The sequence below is a fragment of the Thalassophryne amazonica genome, chromosome 3 (genome assembly GCF_902500255.1).
Source record: "Thalassophryne amazonica chromosome 3, fThaAma1.1, whole genome shotgun sequence".
Taxonomy (NCBI): domain Eukaryota; kingdom Metazoa; phylum Chordata; class Actinopteri; order Batrachoidiformes; family Batrachoididae; genus Thalassophryne; species Thalassophryne amazonica.
Window position 1 is genome coordinate 86,862,503 of NC_047105.1, and position 20,894 is coordinate 86,883,396.

A 20,894-nucleotide genomic window follows, 5' to 3' on the forward strand; every position below is an offset into this window, starting at 1 on the left:
CCAGTGACCATTTGGATGATCCAAAGGAAGCATGGGAGAAGGTCATGTGGTCAGATGATACCAGAATAGAGCTTTTTGGAATCAACTCCACTTACCATGTTTAGAGGATGAGAACAACCCCAAGAAAACCATCCCAGCCGTGAAGCATGGGGGTGGAAACATCATACTCTGGGGGTGCTCTTCTGTAAAGAGGACAGGATGACTGCACCGTATTGAAGGGAGGATGGATGGGGTCATGTATTGCAAGATTTTGGCAAACAACCTCCTTCCCTCAGTAAGAGCATTGAAGATGGGTCATGGCCGGGTCTTCCAGCATGACAATGACTCCAAAGACAGCCAGGGCAACTAAGGAGGGGCTCCGTAAGAAGCATTTCTAGGTCCTGGAGTGGCCTGGCCAGTCTCCAGACCTGAACTCAATAAAAAATCTTTGAAGGGAGCTGAAACTCCAAACCTGAAAGATCTAGAGAAGATCTGTATGGAGGAGTGGACCAAAATACCTGCTGCAGTGTGTGAAAACCTGGTGAAAAACTGCAGGAACCTTTTGACCTCTGTAATTGCAAACAAAGGCTGCTATACCAAATATTAACATTGATTTTCACAGGTGTTGAAATACTTATTTGCAGCAGTAACATACAAATAAATTATTAAAAAAATCATACATTGTGATTTCCAGATTTTTTTTCTTAGATTATGTCTCTCACAGTGGACATGCACCTAAGATGAAAATTTCAGACCCCTCCATGATTTCTAAGTGGGAGAACTTGCAAAATCGCTCACTGTGTATGTGTGTATATATATATATATATATATATATATATATATATATATATATATATATATATATATACTCAACAAAAATATAAACACTTTTGGTTTTGCTCCCATTTTGTATGAGATGAACTCAGACCTAAAACTTTCTCCACATACACAATATCACCATTTCCCTCAGATATTCACAAACCAGTCTAAATCTGTGATAGTGAGCACTTCTCCTTTGCTGAGATAATCCATCCCACCTCACAGGTGTGCCATATCAAGATGCTGATTAGACACCATGATTAGTGCACAGGTGTGCCTTAGACTGCCCACAATAAAAGGCCACTCTGAAAGGTGCAGTTTTATCACACAGCACAATGCCACAGATGTCACAAGATTTGAGGGAGCGTGCAATTGGCATGCTGACAGCAGGAATGTCAACCAGAGCTGTTGCTCGTGTATTGAATGTTCATTTCTCTACCATAAGCCGTCTCCAAAGGCGTTTCAGAGAATTTGGCAGTACATCCAACCAGCCTCACAACCACAGACCATGTGTAACCACACCAGCCCAGGACCTCCACATCCAGCATGTTCACCTCCAAGATCGTCTGAGACCAGCCACTCGGACAGCTGCTGAAACAATCGGTTTGCATAACCAAAGAATTTCTGCACAAACTGTCAGAAACCGTCTCAGGGAAGCTCATCTGCATGCTCGTCATCCTCATCAGGGTCTCGACCTGACTCCAGTTCGTCGTCGCAACTTCGCACAACCATTGAAGTGGAGTGGACCAACATTCCACAGGCCACAATTGACAACCTGATCAACTCTATGCGAAGGAGATGTGTTGCACTGCATGAGGCAAATGGTGGTCACATCAGATACTGACTGGTATCCCCCCCCCAATAAAACAAAACTACACCTTTCAGAGTGGCCTTTTATTGTGGGCAGTCTAAGGCACACCTGTGCACTAATCATGGTGTCTAATCAGCATCTTGATATGGCACACCTGTGAGGTGGGATGGATTATCTCAGCAAAGAAGTGCTCACTATCACAGATTTAGACTGGTTTGTGAACAATATTTGAGGGAAATGGTGATATTGTGTATGTGGAAAAAGTTTTAGATCTTTGAGTTCATCTCATACAAAATGGGAGCAAAACCAAAAGTGTTGCGTTTATATTTTTGTTGAGTGTGTGTGTATATATATATATATATATATATATATATATATATATATATATATGCACAGCTGGTCTGCTCTGTGTCAGCCTGGTCCCATCAGATCTCAGAAGTTAAGCAGTGCAGGATCTGGTTAGTACTTGGATGGGAGACCTCTTTGGAACACCAGAGGCTGTGTGTGTTTCTCCAGGTAACACTGGAGTTGCATCAGTAAGGGCATCCGGCATAAAACCTGTGCCAAATACCAGTGGGGATATGGCTGTATCTGCTGTGGCGACCCCTAACAAAAACGGGAGCAGCCACATAGGCATATATATATATATATATATATATATATATATATATATATATATATATATATATATATATATATATATATATATATATATATATATATATATATATATATATATATATATATATATATATATATATATATATATATATATATATATATGAGGGGCTCATTCTAATAAATGTCCCTAACACACTGCAGCTTTATTCAGTGCCCGGAAGGACGGACTCATCCTTTTGTAATCAACCCTTTAATATTCTCACATTTTCCAATTGAATTTAGTCTATCAGTATTCTCTGACAAATGGCTGAGTTGAACATTAAAGGGTTAAAGAAAAACTGCTAATTACAATTGGGCTTTTGTTTGTTTTTGAACAGCTTACAACCAACATGATTAGGCAGTGGCTCTTCTAGTTGCTCGAGAATTTCTGAGATTCTCTGAGCCATTCAAGGTTTTCAATGACTGATGCAGATTTCTGGAACAGCTTTTGAACTGCAGTTAGTTTGACAACTGGTGACTACAGATTGTACAAGTTTGACGTTAGATTATGTTACACCCATTGGATAAAGCACATTACAATGAACAGCAGCACTTTTGTTTGTGTTTTCTCACTGTCATATTTTTCAGAATCCTCAGCGACTTGCTGTATTTCCGTCCGGAACAAGAGGATTTGAAGCTTTCATATCCTCATTTGTTTGAGGTTGTCGTGCTGTCATTTTAGTTTGCATCATCACAAGTTGAATCACTGAGGATGTCACTACCTCCAGAAATGTACAGGATTGTTCAGACAAGCAAAACACAGGGAAAAAAAAATCCTTGAAGCTCCTCAGATGTACATAATTGAAGTGAGCCAGGCAAGTCTTGGAGCATGCACTGGTCCCACAAATTGCCGTATCCATCACACCACAGAACGGCCTTGTATCCTGGATAGGAACTTGTCCAAAGAGTTTGTCCACTGCACAGCGGCGCCCAGGTCCAAACCTGAGGTGACTAATGTGGGTGGGCACCTGGAACATCCTTGGGGAACAAAAATAAATGAATATGAGAGCCAGAGTGTACAAGTGCATTCTCATTGTACAGCTGTGCACCTGCACGTCTGAAGACTTTAATTCAAGACAAGCTGCCAGCCGTTTCTGAAAGTGAAGAGAGGGAGAAATCCATCCATCTTCTACCACTTAGTCCAATTAAGGGTCGCGGGGGGCTGGAGCCTATCCCAGCAGTCATAGAGCGCAAGGCGGGGTACACCCAGGACAGGACGCTAGTCTGTCGCAGGGCCACAAACAGACAAACAAACACAGACACACCCACACACACACCTACGGACAATTTTAAAGATTCCAATCCACCTAACCTTTATGTCTTTGGATGTGGGAGGAAACCGGAGCACCCGGAGGAAACCCACGCAAACATGGGGAGAACATGCAAACTCCACACAGAAAGGCCTCGGGAATTGAACCCACAATCTTCTTGCTGTGAGGCAACAGTGCTAACCACTAAGCCACCGTGCTGCCCGAGGGAGAAATCTTTCTATTCTATTCTTAACGCAGAGTTCTCTAAGGAGCAGCAATTGTTTTCTGTGATAACTTTATAATGTTTGTGCAAGTGGCAGAGCACATCGTCACACATTGCTGAGTTCGGGGGGGCCTTTAAGTCCAAATGATCAAATGATGCACTTGAAGCTACACAGTGTTGTAGGAGGTACAAGTTTTGACTCTTCCCATGATTTTTGTGCCACGTTTGGACAAATTGTGTGCATTGTGATGTTCCAGGGGACCACGTACTGGAAATAGGAAGTTTTATCTGCAAAGCAGGTACCAGTGTTTCATAAGCAGCTGCATTATATTATGAAGCTATATATCAATATAATATGAACCACTTGCAAATTTACTATGTACTAATGAGTTTGACAAAGTCATCTCACACAGTGTGGAAATGGAAGGTCCAGGCAGACTTTTCAGCATCTTAGATGAATGGTTTAGATCAGGGCTGCTCAAATCAGTTCCTTGAGGGCATCTGCCCTGCATGTTTTCACTCTCCATGCTCCATCCACAGTTAATGAATTCTGACAGGTGTGGTCAGCCAAAGAGTAGCTGGGAAACAACACAGTTAAACAATTGGGTATGAATAGAGCAGGTCGACATGAAAACATGCAGGGCATGTGCACTTCAGAAACTGACTTGGGCAGCCCTGGTCTCATGTTGTGCACTGCTGCTCTGGATCTCTGTGTTGAGAAGCATAACAGCGTGGTGTTTGATGGGGACGTGGCCCGCCTATCAAAGAATTTAGTAGCCGCATGGACCCTTTCTGTAATGGCTGGTGCTGCGAAATGCTTTGTGGTCTAGCTTGTGTCCAAATACAGTCCCCATGCACTTTTGCATTTTGCACAGAAATAATGGCACAGATGATGTCATCATAACTGCACAGTTGTAATTGCAATACTTATGCAGTAACAGGAAAAAAATATGAAATATTTTTCAAGAAAAAAACATGGAACATGTCTAGGATTGGGTATTGAGAACCGGTTCTTTTTGGGTATCAGTAGAAATGATTCAATCCACTGATCTCAGTAGTCTTTTTGCTTAACTATTCCCTTATCGGTCCTTCAGAGCGGCCGTTGTTTTTGAGGGCGTTTGTCGGGAAAATGATCATTTCTCTACGTTGATTACAGATCCTGCAGCGGCTCTGTAATCAACTGCTTCTGCAGTGCAACTCCACTTTGAAGCCTGAATCAATGAAGCAGTGCTTCGATCTGCTGGCTTGTTGGTTCTTTGATTTGCTGCTCTTCAGAAGCGGCAAGTCCGCTTCTTAACCCCTCTCAAAGCCATTAAAATATGTCACTTGTGAATCACTTTTGTGTGGATTAAAGTCACGAACTGGGACTCTTGTCTTGTTGGTCAAGAAACGAGAATCGTCCTCGGCTCCATGCTCCAAAAACTGCGCGGCTCTCTGCCGAGACAGAGTCCAGTCGGAATTAATAACTTAAAAACAAATTACTGCTTTAAATAAAATGACACCTCTTTACAAATGCTGTAATACAGACAATAAACTACAATCCACTAAAAAGTTTTTTTCCTGCCAAAATGAGACATCCTGCATTCTTTATGAATTACATCCTGACGTGCAGCACAGCCAGCTGCAAGAGCTCAACTCAAATGTATGGAAAGACATTCATGCCAATAATGTCTGAAATGAAATGCTTTTGACAAAAACTACAGATTTTATGTCTAGGGATCAAGGATCCACCATGTAGAGTTTATTATGTCCAGAGTTTAAGGATCCAGTGACCAATTTCATATTTATTTACTTTAAAACTCAATAAAATGTTGTTGACATATAAAACCTGTAAAGCCTACTTTTAGTACACAGAAAATTCACAAGAGGTATCGTTAAGGAATCAGATCGATAAGTGGAATCGCTAATGGTATTGATATCGATAAACTCTTATCAATTCCCATCCCTAAACATGCCTTTGACCTCCTGCAGTGCTTGGATACATTTGTACCAATAATTCAATGCATGACTGACACTGAGAAGCCAGTGTCTCTGAAAGGGTCCATTATAATCCTACCAGAAAAATGTATATTTCCTATAAAAATGACTGTATTTTCAGCCTCTGTTTCTCACTGCCACCATCACCATACCCTGACTGATATTGGTCCTATAGCACCCATTAGATGTTGCTTGCGTATTGCAGTGGGACTAAGCAAGACACATTGACAGTGTGTTGGGTGACTGGTGTAACCTATTTCAGCATACACGTACAAAGGGCAATTGAGAAGTGTTGAGCCTGACCCACAAAAGTAGGGAGTGGTTCTCCCTCTTTTGCAATGTTGGTTTCTGAGAAACCAGCATTTCTCAAGAATGTCTGAAGTTTTGACTCACTGGGTGCAGTGTTGGTTTGTCAGAATGATTGGGAACCATGTCCTACTTTTTCTGAGTCAGGCACAAAGCTTTTCAATAGACCATTGTTCCATTGTTTGGCACATATGCACTAAGTACTCCACAAGTCACTCATGTACAACCCCTGGCAAAAATGATGGAATCACGGGCCTTGGAGGATGTTCATTCAGTTGTTTAATTTTGTAGAAAAAAAAGCAGATCACAGACACTCTCTGAGGCATGGACTTAATGAGTGACAAACAGTACTCTTCATCAATCTGGCTCCAACTTTCTCTGATTGCTGTTGCCAGAACAGCTTTGCAGGTTGGAGCCTTGTCATGGACCATTTTCTTCAACTTTCACCAAAGATTTTCAATTGGATTAAGATCCGGACTATTTGCAGGCCATGACATTGACCCTATGTGTCTTTTTGCAAGGAATGTTTTCACAGTTTTTGCTCTATGGCAAGATGCATTATCATCTTAAAAATGATTTCATCATCCCCAAACATCCTTTCAATTGATGGGATAAGAAAAGTGTCCAAAATATCAACGTAAACTTGTGCATTTATTGATGATGTAATGACAGCCATCTCCCCAGTGCCTTTACCTGACATGCAGCCCCATATCATCAATGACTGGAAATTTACATGTTCTCTTCAGACAGTCATCTTTATAAATCTCATTGGAACGACACCAAACAAAAGTTCCAGCATCATCACCTTGCCCAATGCAGATTCGAGATTCATCACTGAATGACTTTCATCCAGTCATACACAGTCCACAATTGCTTTTCCTTAGCCCATTGTAACCTTGTTTTTTTCTGTTTAGGTGTTAATGATGGCTTTCGTTTAGCTTTTCTGTATGTAAATCCCATTTCCTTTAGGCGGTTTCTTACAGTTCGGTCACAGACGTTGATTCCAGTTTCCTCCCATTCGTTCCTCATTTGTTTTGTTGTGCATTTTCGATTTTTTAGACATATTGCTTTACGTTTTCTGTCTTGATGCTTTGATGTCTTCCTTGGTCTACCAGTATGTTTGCCTTTAACAACTTTTCCATGTTGTTTGTATTTGGTCCAGAGTTTAGACACAGCTGACTTTGAACAACCAACATCTTTTGCAACATTGCGTGATGATTTACCCTCTTTTAAGAGTTTGATAATCCTCTCCTTTTGTTTCAATTGACATCTCTCGTGTTGGAGCCATGATTCATGTCACTCCACTTGGTGCAACAGCTCTCCAAGGTGTGATCACTCCTTTTTAGATGCAGACTAACGAGCAGATCTGATTTGATGCAGGTGTTAGTTTTGGGGATGAAAATTTACAGGGTGATTCCATAATTTATTCCTCAGAATTGAGTGAGTCCATATTTTTTTCCCTCTGCTTGGTCTAAAAAAGTAACAGTTACTGACTGCCACAATTTTTTTTCCTGATTTCTTATAGTGTTTCTTAAAGCCAGATAGTTGCCATTTGAAATGACTTTATTTTTGTGTCATGTCTGTGATCTGCTTTTTTTCTACAAAATTAAACAACTGAATGAACATCCTCCGAGGCTGGTGATTCCATAATTATTGCCAGGGGTTGTAGAACACTGTGGGGACCCAAGCATCTATGTAACTTACTTGGATGGGACTGAATCTATGGATAACACTGTGCCAAATGCCTGTGACTTGCTCAGAGAAGGGTGGACAAAGTCCCTGTGTCCCAGATGTGACAACCAGAGCAATAACACAATATTTAACAAAGAGCATTTCCACCGGCAACTGTAATCCTGTATAAGCACTGTGCACACATTTTTGTCAGATTTATTTGTAAAAATCATTCTGTATTACAACAGTAAAAACTAGGGATGCACCAATCCTGATACCAGTATTAATTTCACCCCGGTATCAGCCCAATGTCATATTCATTTAGTCATACTTGTAATCATAAAACATCTCCTATACTACGTGACCCAATACCCCTTTACAGCAGCATGATGTCAACCTCTCAATGTGGAATTTTCATACACACACTGAAATTTCAAGACTATAAGCTGCTACTTTTTCCATACGTTTTGAACACTGCAGCTTAAACGATGCGGCTAATTTATGGATTTTTACAGGCTTTCACGTAATTTACTCATAAGTCAAAATATGTCCGTCAATGCTGTCCATTGATTAGCTGAAAGCTGCAGTCCATCATGCAGAGTAAATTCACACACAGAGTAAATAAAGGCTTACCTATTCCTCTATTTTGCCTATTCAAATGACTGAATTCATAACCTTCCAATTCGTAATTCCTATCATCAACCTCTGCAAGCCAAGTTTCTGATATGGCAGTTTTAACAAAAGAATGACAAAATTGTTTTAAATAATCCTTGATATTCCCAAAACATACTCCTACTGTTAGAGTGTATTATTGATAATTTCCTGTCATTTGAAATGCGGTTGTTGTATTGTTCATCTGTGTAATGCTGACAATTACTATTGCTGAAGGAATAGAAATGATTATCTGGCTTTATATAACGGCTGAGTGGATCCTTGTGATTTGATTGGTGCTTTGTATGTCACATGACATGGATTAATTCATCCCATTTGTGTTGCATTGCATTCAGAGTGCGGCTTGGTTCCATTTAGAGTGCAAATTTGGTTCCATACATTTGGTACCATTGCACTCTCACGTGCATGCGCACATGCACGGCCCCGTGCACACTCGCACATGTGATCACGCATACACAAGTGTGCACGAGTATGCGTGCACGTGCAAGCATGCTCGTGCACGAGCATACGTGATGGTGCTCGTGCACGCATACTTGTGCGCACGCGCACATCGCAAAACACACAGTGCGTGCGCGCCCATGCATGCTCGCGCACGCACACACAATCCAAACCAATCGTGTCCCCCGCACGCATGTCCCCACGCGTGCAGGGGACAAATTATGTCTCTCCTGAGACATAATTTGAGCTAACTGACACTGCTAATTCTTGTAAGATACACACACACACAAAACAAATCCACTGTGCTGCCTGTTAGCAGGAAGAGAAAGAAAACCTGGACTCATTTCTGAACTAAACAGTCTTTTTTTTTTTCTTTTTTTTTTCATAGAAGTCTGAAGCTGTATTTGCGTATGTTACCAGTACGTATTTGATCAAAAGTTAAAAAAATAGTGTGGACACTGAAAGGCTGTTTAGCTCAGTGTAACACACATTGTAGATGAAAACAGAAACACGCTCACAGATGATAGCACAGAGAAGCTTCTTTTCATCACAATGAATCTGTCCCTCACATTTTCAAAAAAGGTTTATTCGTAGACATAATTAACATTATTGATAGACAGTTTCAGTTCTGTCCTGGTGTTGTATATTTTGTAGTGCTGACGTCCACGGGTTACATTTAAGTGAGATGTCTGGCAGTGTCATGTTTGTTAAGAAACACACAATTAATGTTAAAGGACAATTTGTTGTTGTCAAAAAGTGAAGTAACGATTTAAGCAAAATGTTTGTGAATGAATGAATGCATGAATGAATGGTTTATTCAGCATGCACAAAATAAATAAAACAAAGCTAATGATATTGGGAGCAGTTACAGTCAAAAAGTAAGGAAGAACTGATGAATAAAACATGTTTTCAAAGTCACCACAGAATTGTAATGGCATCATTTAAGTATTCTTATCGGTACTTGGTATCGATGAGCACTCAAATGTATGTACCCGTACTTGTACTCAGGACTGTGAGCGATCATAGTGGAACAGCGCCCTGTGGAATAAATTGTGAGAGCCGCTCCTCATAGAGGTGGGAGCTCACACTTAGTCACATGAGATTTACGTGCTAATGAGCATGCTCATTGAGAATGTGACCATGGTCAATTATAATTATGCCTTGTGTGTGCGTGCGTGCGTCGCGCGTGTCGAGAGAGAGAGAGAGAGAGAGAGAGAGATCCTGGTAAAAATTATGGAATCACCGGCCTCGGAGGATGTTCATTCAGTTGTTTAATTTTGTAGAAAAAAAAAAGCAGATCACAGACATGACACAAAACTAAAGTCATTTCAAATGGCAACTTTCTGGCTTTAAGAAACACTATAAGAAATCAGGAAAAAAAAATTGTGGCAGTCAGTAACGGTTACTTTTTTAGACCAAGCAGAGGGAAAAAAAATATGGACTCACTCAATTCTGAGGAATAAATTCTGGAATCACCCTGTAAATTTTCATCCCCAAAACTAACACCTGCATCAAATAAGATCTGCTTGTTAGTCTGCATCTAAAAAGGAGTGATCACACCTTGGAGAGCTGTTACACCAAGTGGACTGACATGAATCAAGGCTCCAACACGAGAGATGTCAATTGCAACAAAGGAGAGGATTATCAAACTCTTAAAAGAGGGTTGCGTCGACTGCAGTTAGTACAGAACTCTGCAGCGAGAATTCTGACACAAGCTAACAGGAGGACTCATATTTCCCAAATTTTAAAGGAGCTTCATTGGCTGCCAGTGTCCTTCAGGATCAATTTTAAAATTTTGGTTTTAACCTTTAGAGCTCTACATGGCCAGGCGCCTCCCTATATCTGTGACCTCATCCAGCCTTATGCCCCTGCCAGGGCGTTGAGGTCTGTGGACCAAAATTTGTTGATGGTTCCTCACACCTGTTTTGCAACCAGAGGAGAGCGATCCTTCCAGGCTGTTGCTCCCAGGCTTTGGAATGGTCTCCCGCTCTCCCTGCGCTCACTGGACTCTGTCGACACTTTTAAAAGCCAACTTAAGACCTTCTTTTTTACACAAGCTTTTGCTTAGCTTTTGGGCTGCTTTGCTATCCTATGCTATGTTTTTAAATGTCTCGGCCATTGTCTAATGTATTGTGTGGTGTACTGTGCTTTTATGTTGTGAAGCACCTTGTGGCTCTTGTCTGTGAAAGGTGCTATATAAATAAAATTTACTTACTTACTTAAATCATCACGCAGTGTTGCAAAAGATGTTGGTTGTTCACAGTCAGCTGTGTCTAAACTCTGGACCAAATACAAACAACATGGGAAGGTTGTTAAAGGCAAACATACTGGTAGACCAAGGAAGACATCAAAGCATCAAGACAGAAAACTTAAAGCAATATGTCTCAAAAATCGAAAATGCACAACAAAACAAATGAGGAATGAATGGGAGGAAACTGGAGTCAACGTCTGTGACCGAACTGTAAGAAACCGCCTAAAGGAAATGGGATTTACATACAGAAAAGCTAAACGAAAGCCATCATTAACACCTAAACAGAAAAAAACAAGGTTACAATGGGCTAAGGAAAAGCAATCGTGGACTGTGGATGACTGGATGAAAGTCATATTCAGTGATGAATCTCGAATCTGCATTGGGCAAGGTGATGATGCTGGAACTTTTGTTTGGTGCCTGATGACTGCCTGAAGACAACATGTAAATTTCCACAGTCATTGATGATATGGGGCTGCATGTCATGTAAAGGCACTGGGGAGATGGCTGTCACATCATCAATAAATGCATAAATTTACGTTGATATTTTGAACACTTTTCTTATCCCATCAATTGAAAGGATGTTTGCCATAGAGCAAAAACTGTGAAAACATTCCTTGCAAAATGGTCCATTACAAGGCCCCAACCTGCAAAGCTGATCTGGCAACAGCAATCGGAGAAAGTTGGAGCCAGATTGATGAAGAGTACTGTTTGTCACTCATTAAGTCCATGCCTCAGAGACTGCAAGCTGTTATAAAAGCCAGAGGTGGTGCAACAAAATACTTGATGTGTTGGCACGTTCTTTTGTTTTTCATGATTCCATAATTTTTTCCTCAGAATTGAGTGAGTCCATATTTTTTTCCCTCTGTTTGGTCTAAAAAAGTAACCGTTACTGACTGACTGACAATTTTTTTCCTGGTTTCTTATAGTGTTTCTTAAAGCCAGAAAGTTGCCATTTGAAATTACTTTAGTTTTGTGTCATGTCTGTGATCTGCTTTTTTTCTACAAAATTAAACAACTGAATGAACATCCTCCGAGGCCGATGATTCCATAATTTTTGCCAGGGGTTGTATATACGAGGTCTATTAGAAAAGTATCCTACCTTATTATTTTTTCAAAACCCACATGGATTTGAATCATGTGCGATTGCGTCAGACAAGCTTGAACCCTCGTGCGCATGCGTGAGTTTTTCCACGCCTGTCGGTTGCGTCATTCGCCTGTGAGCAGGCTTTGAGTGAAGAGTGGTCCAGCCCCCTCGTCGTTGTTTCATTGCCAGGAAATGGCGGAATGATTTGGGCTTTTTTTCCATCAGAATTTTTTCAGAAACTGTTAGAGACAGGCAGCTGGAAAGCATTAGAAAAATTTATCTGGCTTTCGGTGAAAATATTACGGGCTTGGTAGAGAATAAGGAGTGTTACTGTCACTTTAAGGATGGCCCCCAGCGGCTGTGGGGCGTGCCGCGCTCCAAAGCCGCCATCGACAGGCTGAACGACCAAGCCTCCGCTCCTCTTTCCATGACAAAAACTAAACTAAATATAAATAAAATGTGTGTGTGTGTGTGTGTGTGTGTGTGTGTGTGTGTGTGTGTGTGTGTGTGTGTGTGTGTGTGTGTGTAAAAATGTATTTGTAATTTTCTTTGTTGCTATTTTCTTTTGCTGAAATTCTGAAAAGTGTCCTATTAACACAAAAAGTAAACAATTTTAAGTGGGGAAAAAAACATGCATTGAGGATTCTTTTCAAAGCTGAGACATACCACTTGAGGCTACAGTGTACCTTATCTGTCTGGAACTTATAGCAGCCACGGATTTGCAGCCATTTTAAAAAGCGTCGTTATCAATACTTTGTTGATGTAAAATAGTTTCTGTAGATTATGTGGTTCTTCTGAGTCAGTTTGTGGATCCTTGCTTCATATTATATCACACAACAGTCTGAAAACAACTATTTAAAGCTGTAACAAAACAGTGAATATCTTTGGACTTAGAATAGTTAAAGGCCATGGTATGAAGAACGTGCTGTGCTCAACACAGTTGTCTGTCTGGTTTCCTCACACTGCTGTTCACTCTGGCTTCAGGTTCTGGGAGTGGTGCTGATTAATGAATGTCCTTCTAGCATTATTGGTGTGTGTGGGGGGGGGGGGGGGGGGGGGGATTGTTTTTTGGTTGGATGTCAGTAAAATGTCTTGTTGGGTTTCTCACCTGTCTCTTTAGTCAGTGCTTTGAAGTGTAGCATGTTTACACATTTATTTAGTAAACGTGTTCAGATTTCGGCAGCACAGTGTCTTAGTGGTTAGCACTTTTGCTTCACAGGGTCATGGGATCGATTCCCACCTGTGACCATTCTGTGTGGAGTTTGCATGTTCTCCCCGTGTTTGCGTGGGTTCCATCCGGCTTCCTCCCACTTCCAAAGACATGTAGGTTCGGTGAATTGGTGACAAACTGTGCATAGGTTTGTCTATATAAACCCCTGCGATAGACTGGGGTCCTGTCCATTGTGTACCCTGCATCTCACCACATGTCTGCTGGGATAGGCTCCAGCCCCCCATCACCCTTAATTGGAGTAAGCATTTGAAGATGAGTGAGTGAGTGTTCAGATTTCTGCCACATTTGATCTTCTGCTTGGCAGAATGTCACTCCAGCTCTCCTCATGTTCCATCCTTCCTCCAGCAATTTGCACGTTTATTCATGTAAAGAATTGATTGGTTTTCCCCGATAATGCTTCAAAAAACTTGCTAAATTATGAAGTGGCTTTTTTCTATGGCACTCTGAGAGGTGCTTCAAACACTTTTCACCTCTTGTTCTTGTGCCATTACTTTGGTTTTAACAGTTCAGTTCAGTTTATTTGCCATTTGCAGTAAACTACATTGGAAAAAAGTTGCAAGAGCTTAGTGTGCATAAACATACATTTTAAAAACATGGACACAAAGACATAATAAATAATAAATGAATAAATAGATAACACTTGCCACAATAAAAGCATAAGAGCAATAAGAGATAATAAAAATAGTAAAGTGCTTGTCAGTCAGTGTGCACAGTTCAAAGCCATCACAGCTTGTGGAAAGAAGCTGTTTACATGGCGAGACGTGGTGCATTTAATAGAACGATAGCGTTTCCCAGAAGGAAGAAGCTCAAATATATTCTTAGCAGGATGGGTGGGGTCATTAATGATCAGTAATGCCCGCGAAAGAAGCCTGCCTTTAAAAATGTCCTCCAGGGCTGGCAGCTCACAGCCTATTACCCTGCGAGCAGAACGCACCACTCTGTTTAAAACTTTTTTTTTTTACATGTAAGATTTTCTAACCATACAGAGATACAATTTATAAGGAGACTTTCAACAACACAGTGATAAAAAATTTAAAAGAATGTGCTTATTTAGAGTAAACTCCTTAAGTTTACGTAGAAAATAGAGCCGCTGTCTGGACTTTTTGGCAATAGCTTGAGTGTTAGCATGCCAGCTCAAATCATTAGAAAGGGTCACACCAAGAAATTTCACACTGTCAACCCTCTGTACCTCTGTGTTGTTAATAATAATAGGCAAGTGAACATTGCTTTTCCCAAAATCAATAATCAGTTCATTTGTTTTGGAAGTATTAAGAACTAAATGATTTTGTTCACTCCACTGGACTACATACTGAACGTCTGACCGATAGAGTCATCACCATCTGAATTAACAAGACCAATAATAGTAGTATCATCTGCATATTTGATGATCATATTATTGGGAAAAGACGCAACACAATCATATGTGTACAAAGTGTAGAGCAGAGGACTTAGAATACATCCTTGCGGAGAACCTGTATTCACAAGAAGTACATTTGAAAAACAGTTGTTAATTTTAACCCTCTGTGGTCTACCAGTTAAAAAGTTTAAAATCCACTTGCAAATGGCATCACATAAGCCAAGAGTTTTCAATTTGTGAATGAGCTGCACTGGAACAAGAGAATTAAAAGCAGAGCTGTAGTCTATGAAAAGCATACGGACATAAGATTTTCCTTTGTCCAAGTGCTTATACACAGAGTTCAGCGTGAAGGAGATGGCATCTTCGACACTCCTATTGCGTCTGTAAGCAAATTGGAGCGGGTCCACAGACACTGGTATTTGACTTTTAATATAGTCCAACACCAGACGCTCAAAAGTCTTCATTAAAACAGAGGTTAAGGCCACAGGCCGATAGTCATTAAAACAGGTCACAGGCATCTTCTTTGGTACTGGTATTATGTCCGACTTTTTAAAAGATAAAGGGACAGTACAGTACTGCAGTGACAAGTTAAAAAGGTCTGTTAAAACAGGAGCTAATTGCTCTGCACACAGTTTGAGCACCCGGGGTGGTATTCTGTCCGGTCCAGGGGCCTTCCTCACCTTGGTCCTGGACAAAACCCTTTGGACTTCTTCCAGAGTGATGGTAAGTCCACTCTGCTCAAATGAAAAGACAACAGGCTCAGTGTTCCCAGTTTCAAATCTACAATAAAACTGATTAAGATCATTTGGCAATGAGGGATCAAAGTCAGTAATGTTCGCTCCTTTAGGTTTCCATGTGGTTGCAGCATTCAGTCCCTCCCACATTAGATGTGGGTCATCTGCATTGAGGTAACCTTCCATTTTGTCACCCCAGGAGCGTTTTGCGGCTCTAATAGACCGCTCCAAAGAGTATCTGGCTTGCTTGCAAGCAGCATGGTCACCAGATTTAAAAGCCTCAGCACGCTCCTTTAATTTTAATTTTTTTTTTTGTCTCACATCTGTTGTCTGACAGTAAAATGTCAGACAAAAAACTTAACGTAATCATTTCTCTGTCTCCTGTCTTTTAGTCTCCACATGCAGAACCACCTGTAAGAAGGTTGCTCCTCCGCCAGTCCCACCCCGTACCACCTCCAAGCCCTACATCTCTGTCACAGTGCAGAGCAGCACAGAGTCATCCCAGGACAACTACTTAGACCAGCAGGACCGGAGGTCAGAGGTCTGTAGCCAATCCAGCCACGCACACAGTAACTCCTCCGACAGTCTTGACAGTACACGTGCAAACAGTCTGGCTCGGGGTATTCCACGTCCTCCACACATTATCCCTTTTCCCATCGCCACACCCAGAGAGCCTCTCGCCCCCACCACTGCAAACGCTTCCACTGAGACAAGTGACTCTGTAGTACAACATGAACTGCTGAAATCAGGATTACATAAAGAAAATTTGGCTGCAGAGGAGCCCGTAGTAGTGCCAGTCCCCCGGCGGAAACTGTCATCCATCGGAATTCAGGTTGGTATTGTTGTATTTGGGACAAATGCGTTCATTGTTGCTGTTTCCACACCTGAAACAGATAAAATTGTAGTCATGAATTTTCAGCTCTGTGGTAACAGCGGCAAACAGTCATCAGATCACTGCGTGTTATTTGTCCTGCCTGTGGCACTTGAATACAGTGTAAAAAAAAAAAAAAAAGGTAAAATATTCATTTGTGGTATATGGGTTTATGAGTGTCTTGCCTCAAGTTCAGAAAAGTACAAGTAAGCTAAGGGTCTCATTATGGTAAACCTGTGTCATTAAAGTTGGCCTACAGTGGCACAGACGGCAGAGTGTGCATATTTTATTCACACAGATATGCTTAAATACACCTCTTTTTTTTTCATTTTCCAAACGATTAATGTAATAAAAGTGAGTCTGGGCAGTCATTATTCTGAACATGTTATAAATACAACCACTAAATTGCATGGATTTTCTTTGGAATTTTCCACTTTGGTTTAGTTTGGAAAACTAAAAATTCACATTTGTGCAAGACACGCTGTTGTTAGTTCAGTATTTAATGACTGTTTATCATGTTCTTATGCTTTTACTGTATGTGCAATATTCTGGCACCAATGATATGTACACATAGATCCCATGCCACCTTAACTACTGCTGTCTAGGCTCATTTGCACCCTGATGTTGGTCTTATGTTTTATCTTTAAGATGCTTCATTAGATGATGATGCAGCTGCAATTTCATTGGACACATACAATGATAATATAGATCTTGAATCTCAATTGTTTATGCTGCAGTTGTCACTTCTGAATTAATTTCAATTTATTTCCTTTTATATCACCAAATCACAACAACACTACCACAAGGTACTTCACACAAGTAAGGTCTAAACTTACCAACCCCTAGAACAGGTGTATTCAACTCATTCCAGAAAGGAGCGGTGTCATCGAATCACCGGTGTCGGTCGGTGACACTGGAACGAGTTGAATACTCCTGCTCTAGAGCAAGTACACAGGTGACTGTGGTAAGAAAAAACTCCCTCTGGTGCTTTTGCTTCGGCCATTCTAACAATTACAAGTTTTTTTTTTTTTTTGCAAAATTTTACAAAACAGAAGACACCGAAAACACAAAATCAAAACAACATAACAAATGAGAAGTCCACGCAGGCATTTATGGGTCAACCAGCATTCTTTATGCTATCAGTGGGCCTGTTCCTGTGGCAGAGTCCATTCCAAATGCAGACTGCAGTGTGCTGCATCAGCTTCAGGCATGGCATTTCGCAGTCAGTCCAACACCCTGGTGTCTGTAGCCACCAACCCTGCAATCCTATGCAGCATTATCCGTACCTCAGACAGCAAGAAAAAGAGCAGAATCAGTCAGCTGGAAAAATAACCCTTAAGAGATAAAATCAACAGGAAAGCAGAGAAAATACTAAGGTGATCGCCAGCTGCTAGCCCTAAGCTTCACTAATAGACCCAGAATTTAGATAAAGTTGAGGCAGAGACCAGTTACATTGCTAATGAATGATGATACGTTTGACTTTGTCACTGATTCTGCTTGCGTGTGTGCGCGCATGCTGTTTATTTGTGAAGGTTGATTCTATTCAAGAAGTTCAGCGAGTGGAAACGCCACCACTGACCAGATGTCAGTCCATTGGAGTCCAGGTGGAAGACGGGTGGCAGTAAGTCCACTTCTGTCCTTTTGTTCTGACATGTAAGGATGCCTAACACACTGCTATGATTATTTTGTTCTTTACACAGGCGTTATTTAGATCAAAAGGCTGAGAATGTCTGTGTCTGAAGACTTGCTTTGTGTTGAAGGACGTTTCTGGAATAGACATTTATTATTTTAACGTGTGTGTGGTCAGACTGTGTGTGTGTGTGTGTGTGTGTGTGTGTGTGTGTGTGTGTGTGTGTGTGTGTGTGTGTGTGTGTGTGTGTGTGTGTGTGTGTGTGTGTGTGTGTTCTGGAGAACCATCCGTGACCCACAGGTTTTCTGAAGAGTGGTTTTGAAGCTGATATAGGGCAGCTATAAATGTCATCATGTTGGTAGTGCCAAACTTTACCTAACTCTTGGTCAATCTATACGTGAGTTAAGAGGTGGACCGGTATGACCTGTGTGGGATGGATGAAGCCTGAATACTACACCTCTCCTCCCTTATCTTGGTGTTCTCAAATAAGTTAAGGCTAATAGGCTAACTTTGGTTCATGTGCTTTATTAGTGCATATTTTTGTGGATTAATTGGGCAATGTTTTTTGACTGGCATATGCCCATTGTAACCATTGCATCATCATTGGAGCTAATGTCACTGAGTTACCAACTAATTAATGTTAACCTAGTGCTAAAAGTGCTACCATATAAATTGGGTAATACTAATATCTCACTGAACACAGCTACTAAAACACAGACTTCTTTGATGATCCATTAGTACAATTAATCACACATCAAGCCATACTATCTCATGTGTTTTTAATAAAATACCCAGGAAGGACAAATTGTCAAATCAACCAGGTTGAGTCCACAGCAGCGAGTAGCCACTGTTGACGGGCACACAGCTGTCACTCAAAGCAGCCATGCCCAAATTGTTCCTGATTTTGTGGTTTGAAGTATCTTTAAATTGGTGGGTTAAAATAACATCCCCCCCCCCCACACACACACACTTTCCTGTGCAGTTGTGATGAACAGTGAAAGCAGTTATAGAGACCAAAACAGTTTTTGTTGTTGGTTTTTTGTTGTTGTTTTGTACCAGGCTATAAACATTTTTTTTTTCTGATATAAAGTCATACATTTTAAAATGGTGTTTGATGAGGAGTGACTCACTTTTGGAGTCAGCCTCAAGCTGCCATTCAAGGAACTGCAAGGTTTGCAGCTTCCATGTTGGCCTCATTTTTCGGTGCAGGAAGTTACTGCAGGGTTATTATGCTTTGTAGTTCATGCCCATTGTGTTTTGAATATCAGGAAGTTGCTTATTCTTGTTTGTTCATACTTTTGCAGAATGCATTTGGAATTTTGTAACTAGCACATGGGTTAAAGTTCTCCGTCACCACAACGGATTTCCGTCATTTGGAAAATTTAACTACACATACGCATGTGCACGTGGTGTCATGCGTGTTTTGGGGCCGAAATATAATACTCACTGTCAAAGCAACATCTCTTTCTACGCTAATCAAAGCAGCAGCAATGTCACCATGGACTGCGGAGGAAGGGACTGTGTGAATTTTCACTCCTCTCTGCTCTGTTTACTGCTTGCCATGAGCCACAGTCTTTCTCCTCATGGAAATAGAGACTGGAATGGACGTCACGTGACTAGCGGCGTGCTGCACAGTGGCCATTACTATGGGTGGAGAGAGCACCTTGAGCCAGTTAAACAGAAGCGAAATGAGGGGAAAAAAGGCAGCCAGTGCTTCACCATCAACTGCACCAACTACAAAAACAAATTCTCGAATACTAAAATGAACTGTACAATAGCCTTAATGTAATTATGTAAAACAAATGTCTATTTTAAAGTCGTTATGTCGCAATTTAATATCAATATACTGAGACTATAACTCAACGCCATTAGTTCTTTTCATTAAGCTGCATTCACATGCATACAAACACAGAAACAAAAATGTTTAAATATATTTATGTCTATATACTTGCAGTTGTTGTTGTTTAATATATGTACATGGTGGTCACAAGCGGTATTTAAATTTTAACAGTGTGGTTGGAGGGGATGGAGGAGGTACTTTTTACCCTAACTGAGGGTCAAAAGTCATCAATTCTGAATGGCTTTATATCTACTTGTAATAAAATGTTAGTAAAAGTAAGTCCCTTCGGCTGCTCCCTTGTTTGCACTCGGGGTCGCCACAGCAAATCCAAGGTGGATCTGCATGTTGAATTGGCATAGGTTTTACGCCGGATGCCCTTCCTGATGCAACTCCACATTACATGGAGAAATGTGGCAAGGGTGGGATTTGAACCCGGAACCTTCTGCACTGAAACCAAGCGCATTAACCACTTGGCCACCACCCCTGCTGTAATAAAATGTTAGTAAAAATCATATATATGTTGTTGTCATTGTCATTAAAAGACTAGCAATAATATCACAGTGGAAAAAGCAGCAAGGTAAATGAGCAAAATGGCAAGGCATACTTCAGATTTATATTTTAATACATAAGGATTTTTTTATCCAGGCATGTATGGGTTCGTTAGAGCTTTTAATCAGCTTGAATACAACTTACAAGGCTTCATTTATAACAATCCATCGAGAATTATGATGACAGGAAAAAAAAACATCACAGTAAATGAACAGAATGGCATATTTTCCCCAAATTTCCACACTTTACATAAAACATTTTTTTCATTAGAAAGAGCAATTAAAGGGCTTTAAAACAAGCCTACTTTTATTAAAATGTGTTAACAAATAGCGACAATAGAGAGAGAAAAGCAGCACAGTTTGTCATTTCCCCAAATTTCTGCATTTTACATAAAGGTTTTTTTTTTTTTTTCACCCATACATGCATAGGTTCATTGGAAAGAGCTTTCAAATGGCTTTAAAACAAGCCTACTTTTATTAAAATCCGTTAAGAAATATCGACGCTAGTGCAAAAAAAGCGGTCAGTTTATTATTGATGATCG

General features: G+C 40.7%; 1 protein-coding gene across 4 annotated transcripts in view; it reads left to right on the top strand.

The window, feature by feature from the left end:
- dlgap4b (discs, large (Drosophila) homolog-associated protein 4b) overlaps positions 1 to 20,894 on the top strand; it is a 529,323-nt gene that overhangs the window by 481,853 nt on the left and 26,576 nt on the right. For all 4 annotated transcript variants that reach the window (XM_034167027.1, XM_034167029.1, XM_034167030.1 and 1 more), the window contains 2 exons: positions 15,856 to 16,295; positions 17,867 to 17,955. In XM_034167027.1, the coding sequence (XP_034022918.1) occupies positions 15,856 to 16,295; positions 17,867 to 17,955 (529 nt within the window). The remainder of the gene's footprint in view (positions 1 to 15,855; positions 16,296 to 17,866; positions 17,956 to 20,894) is intronic.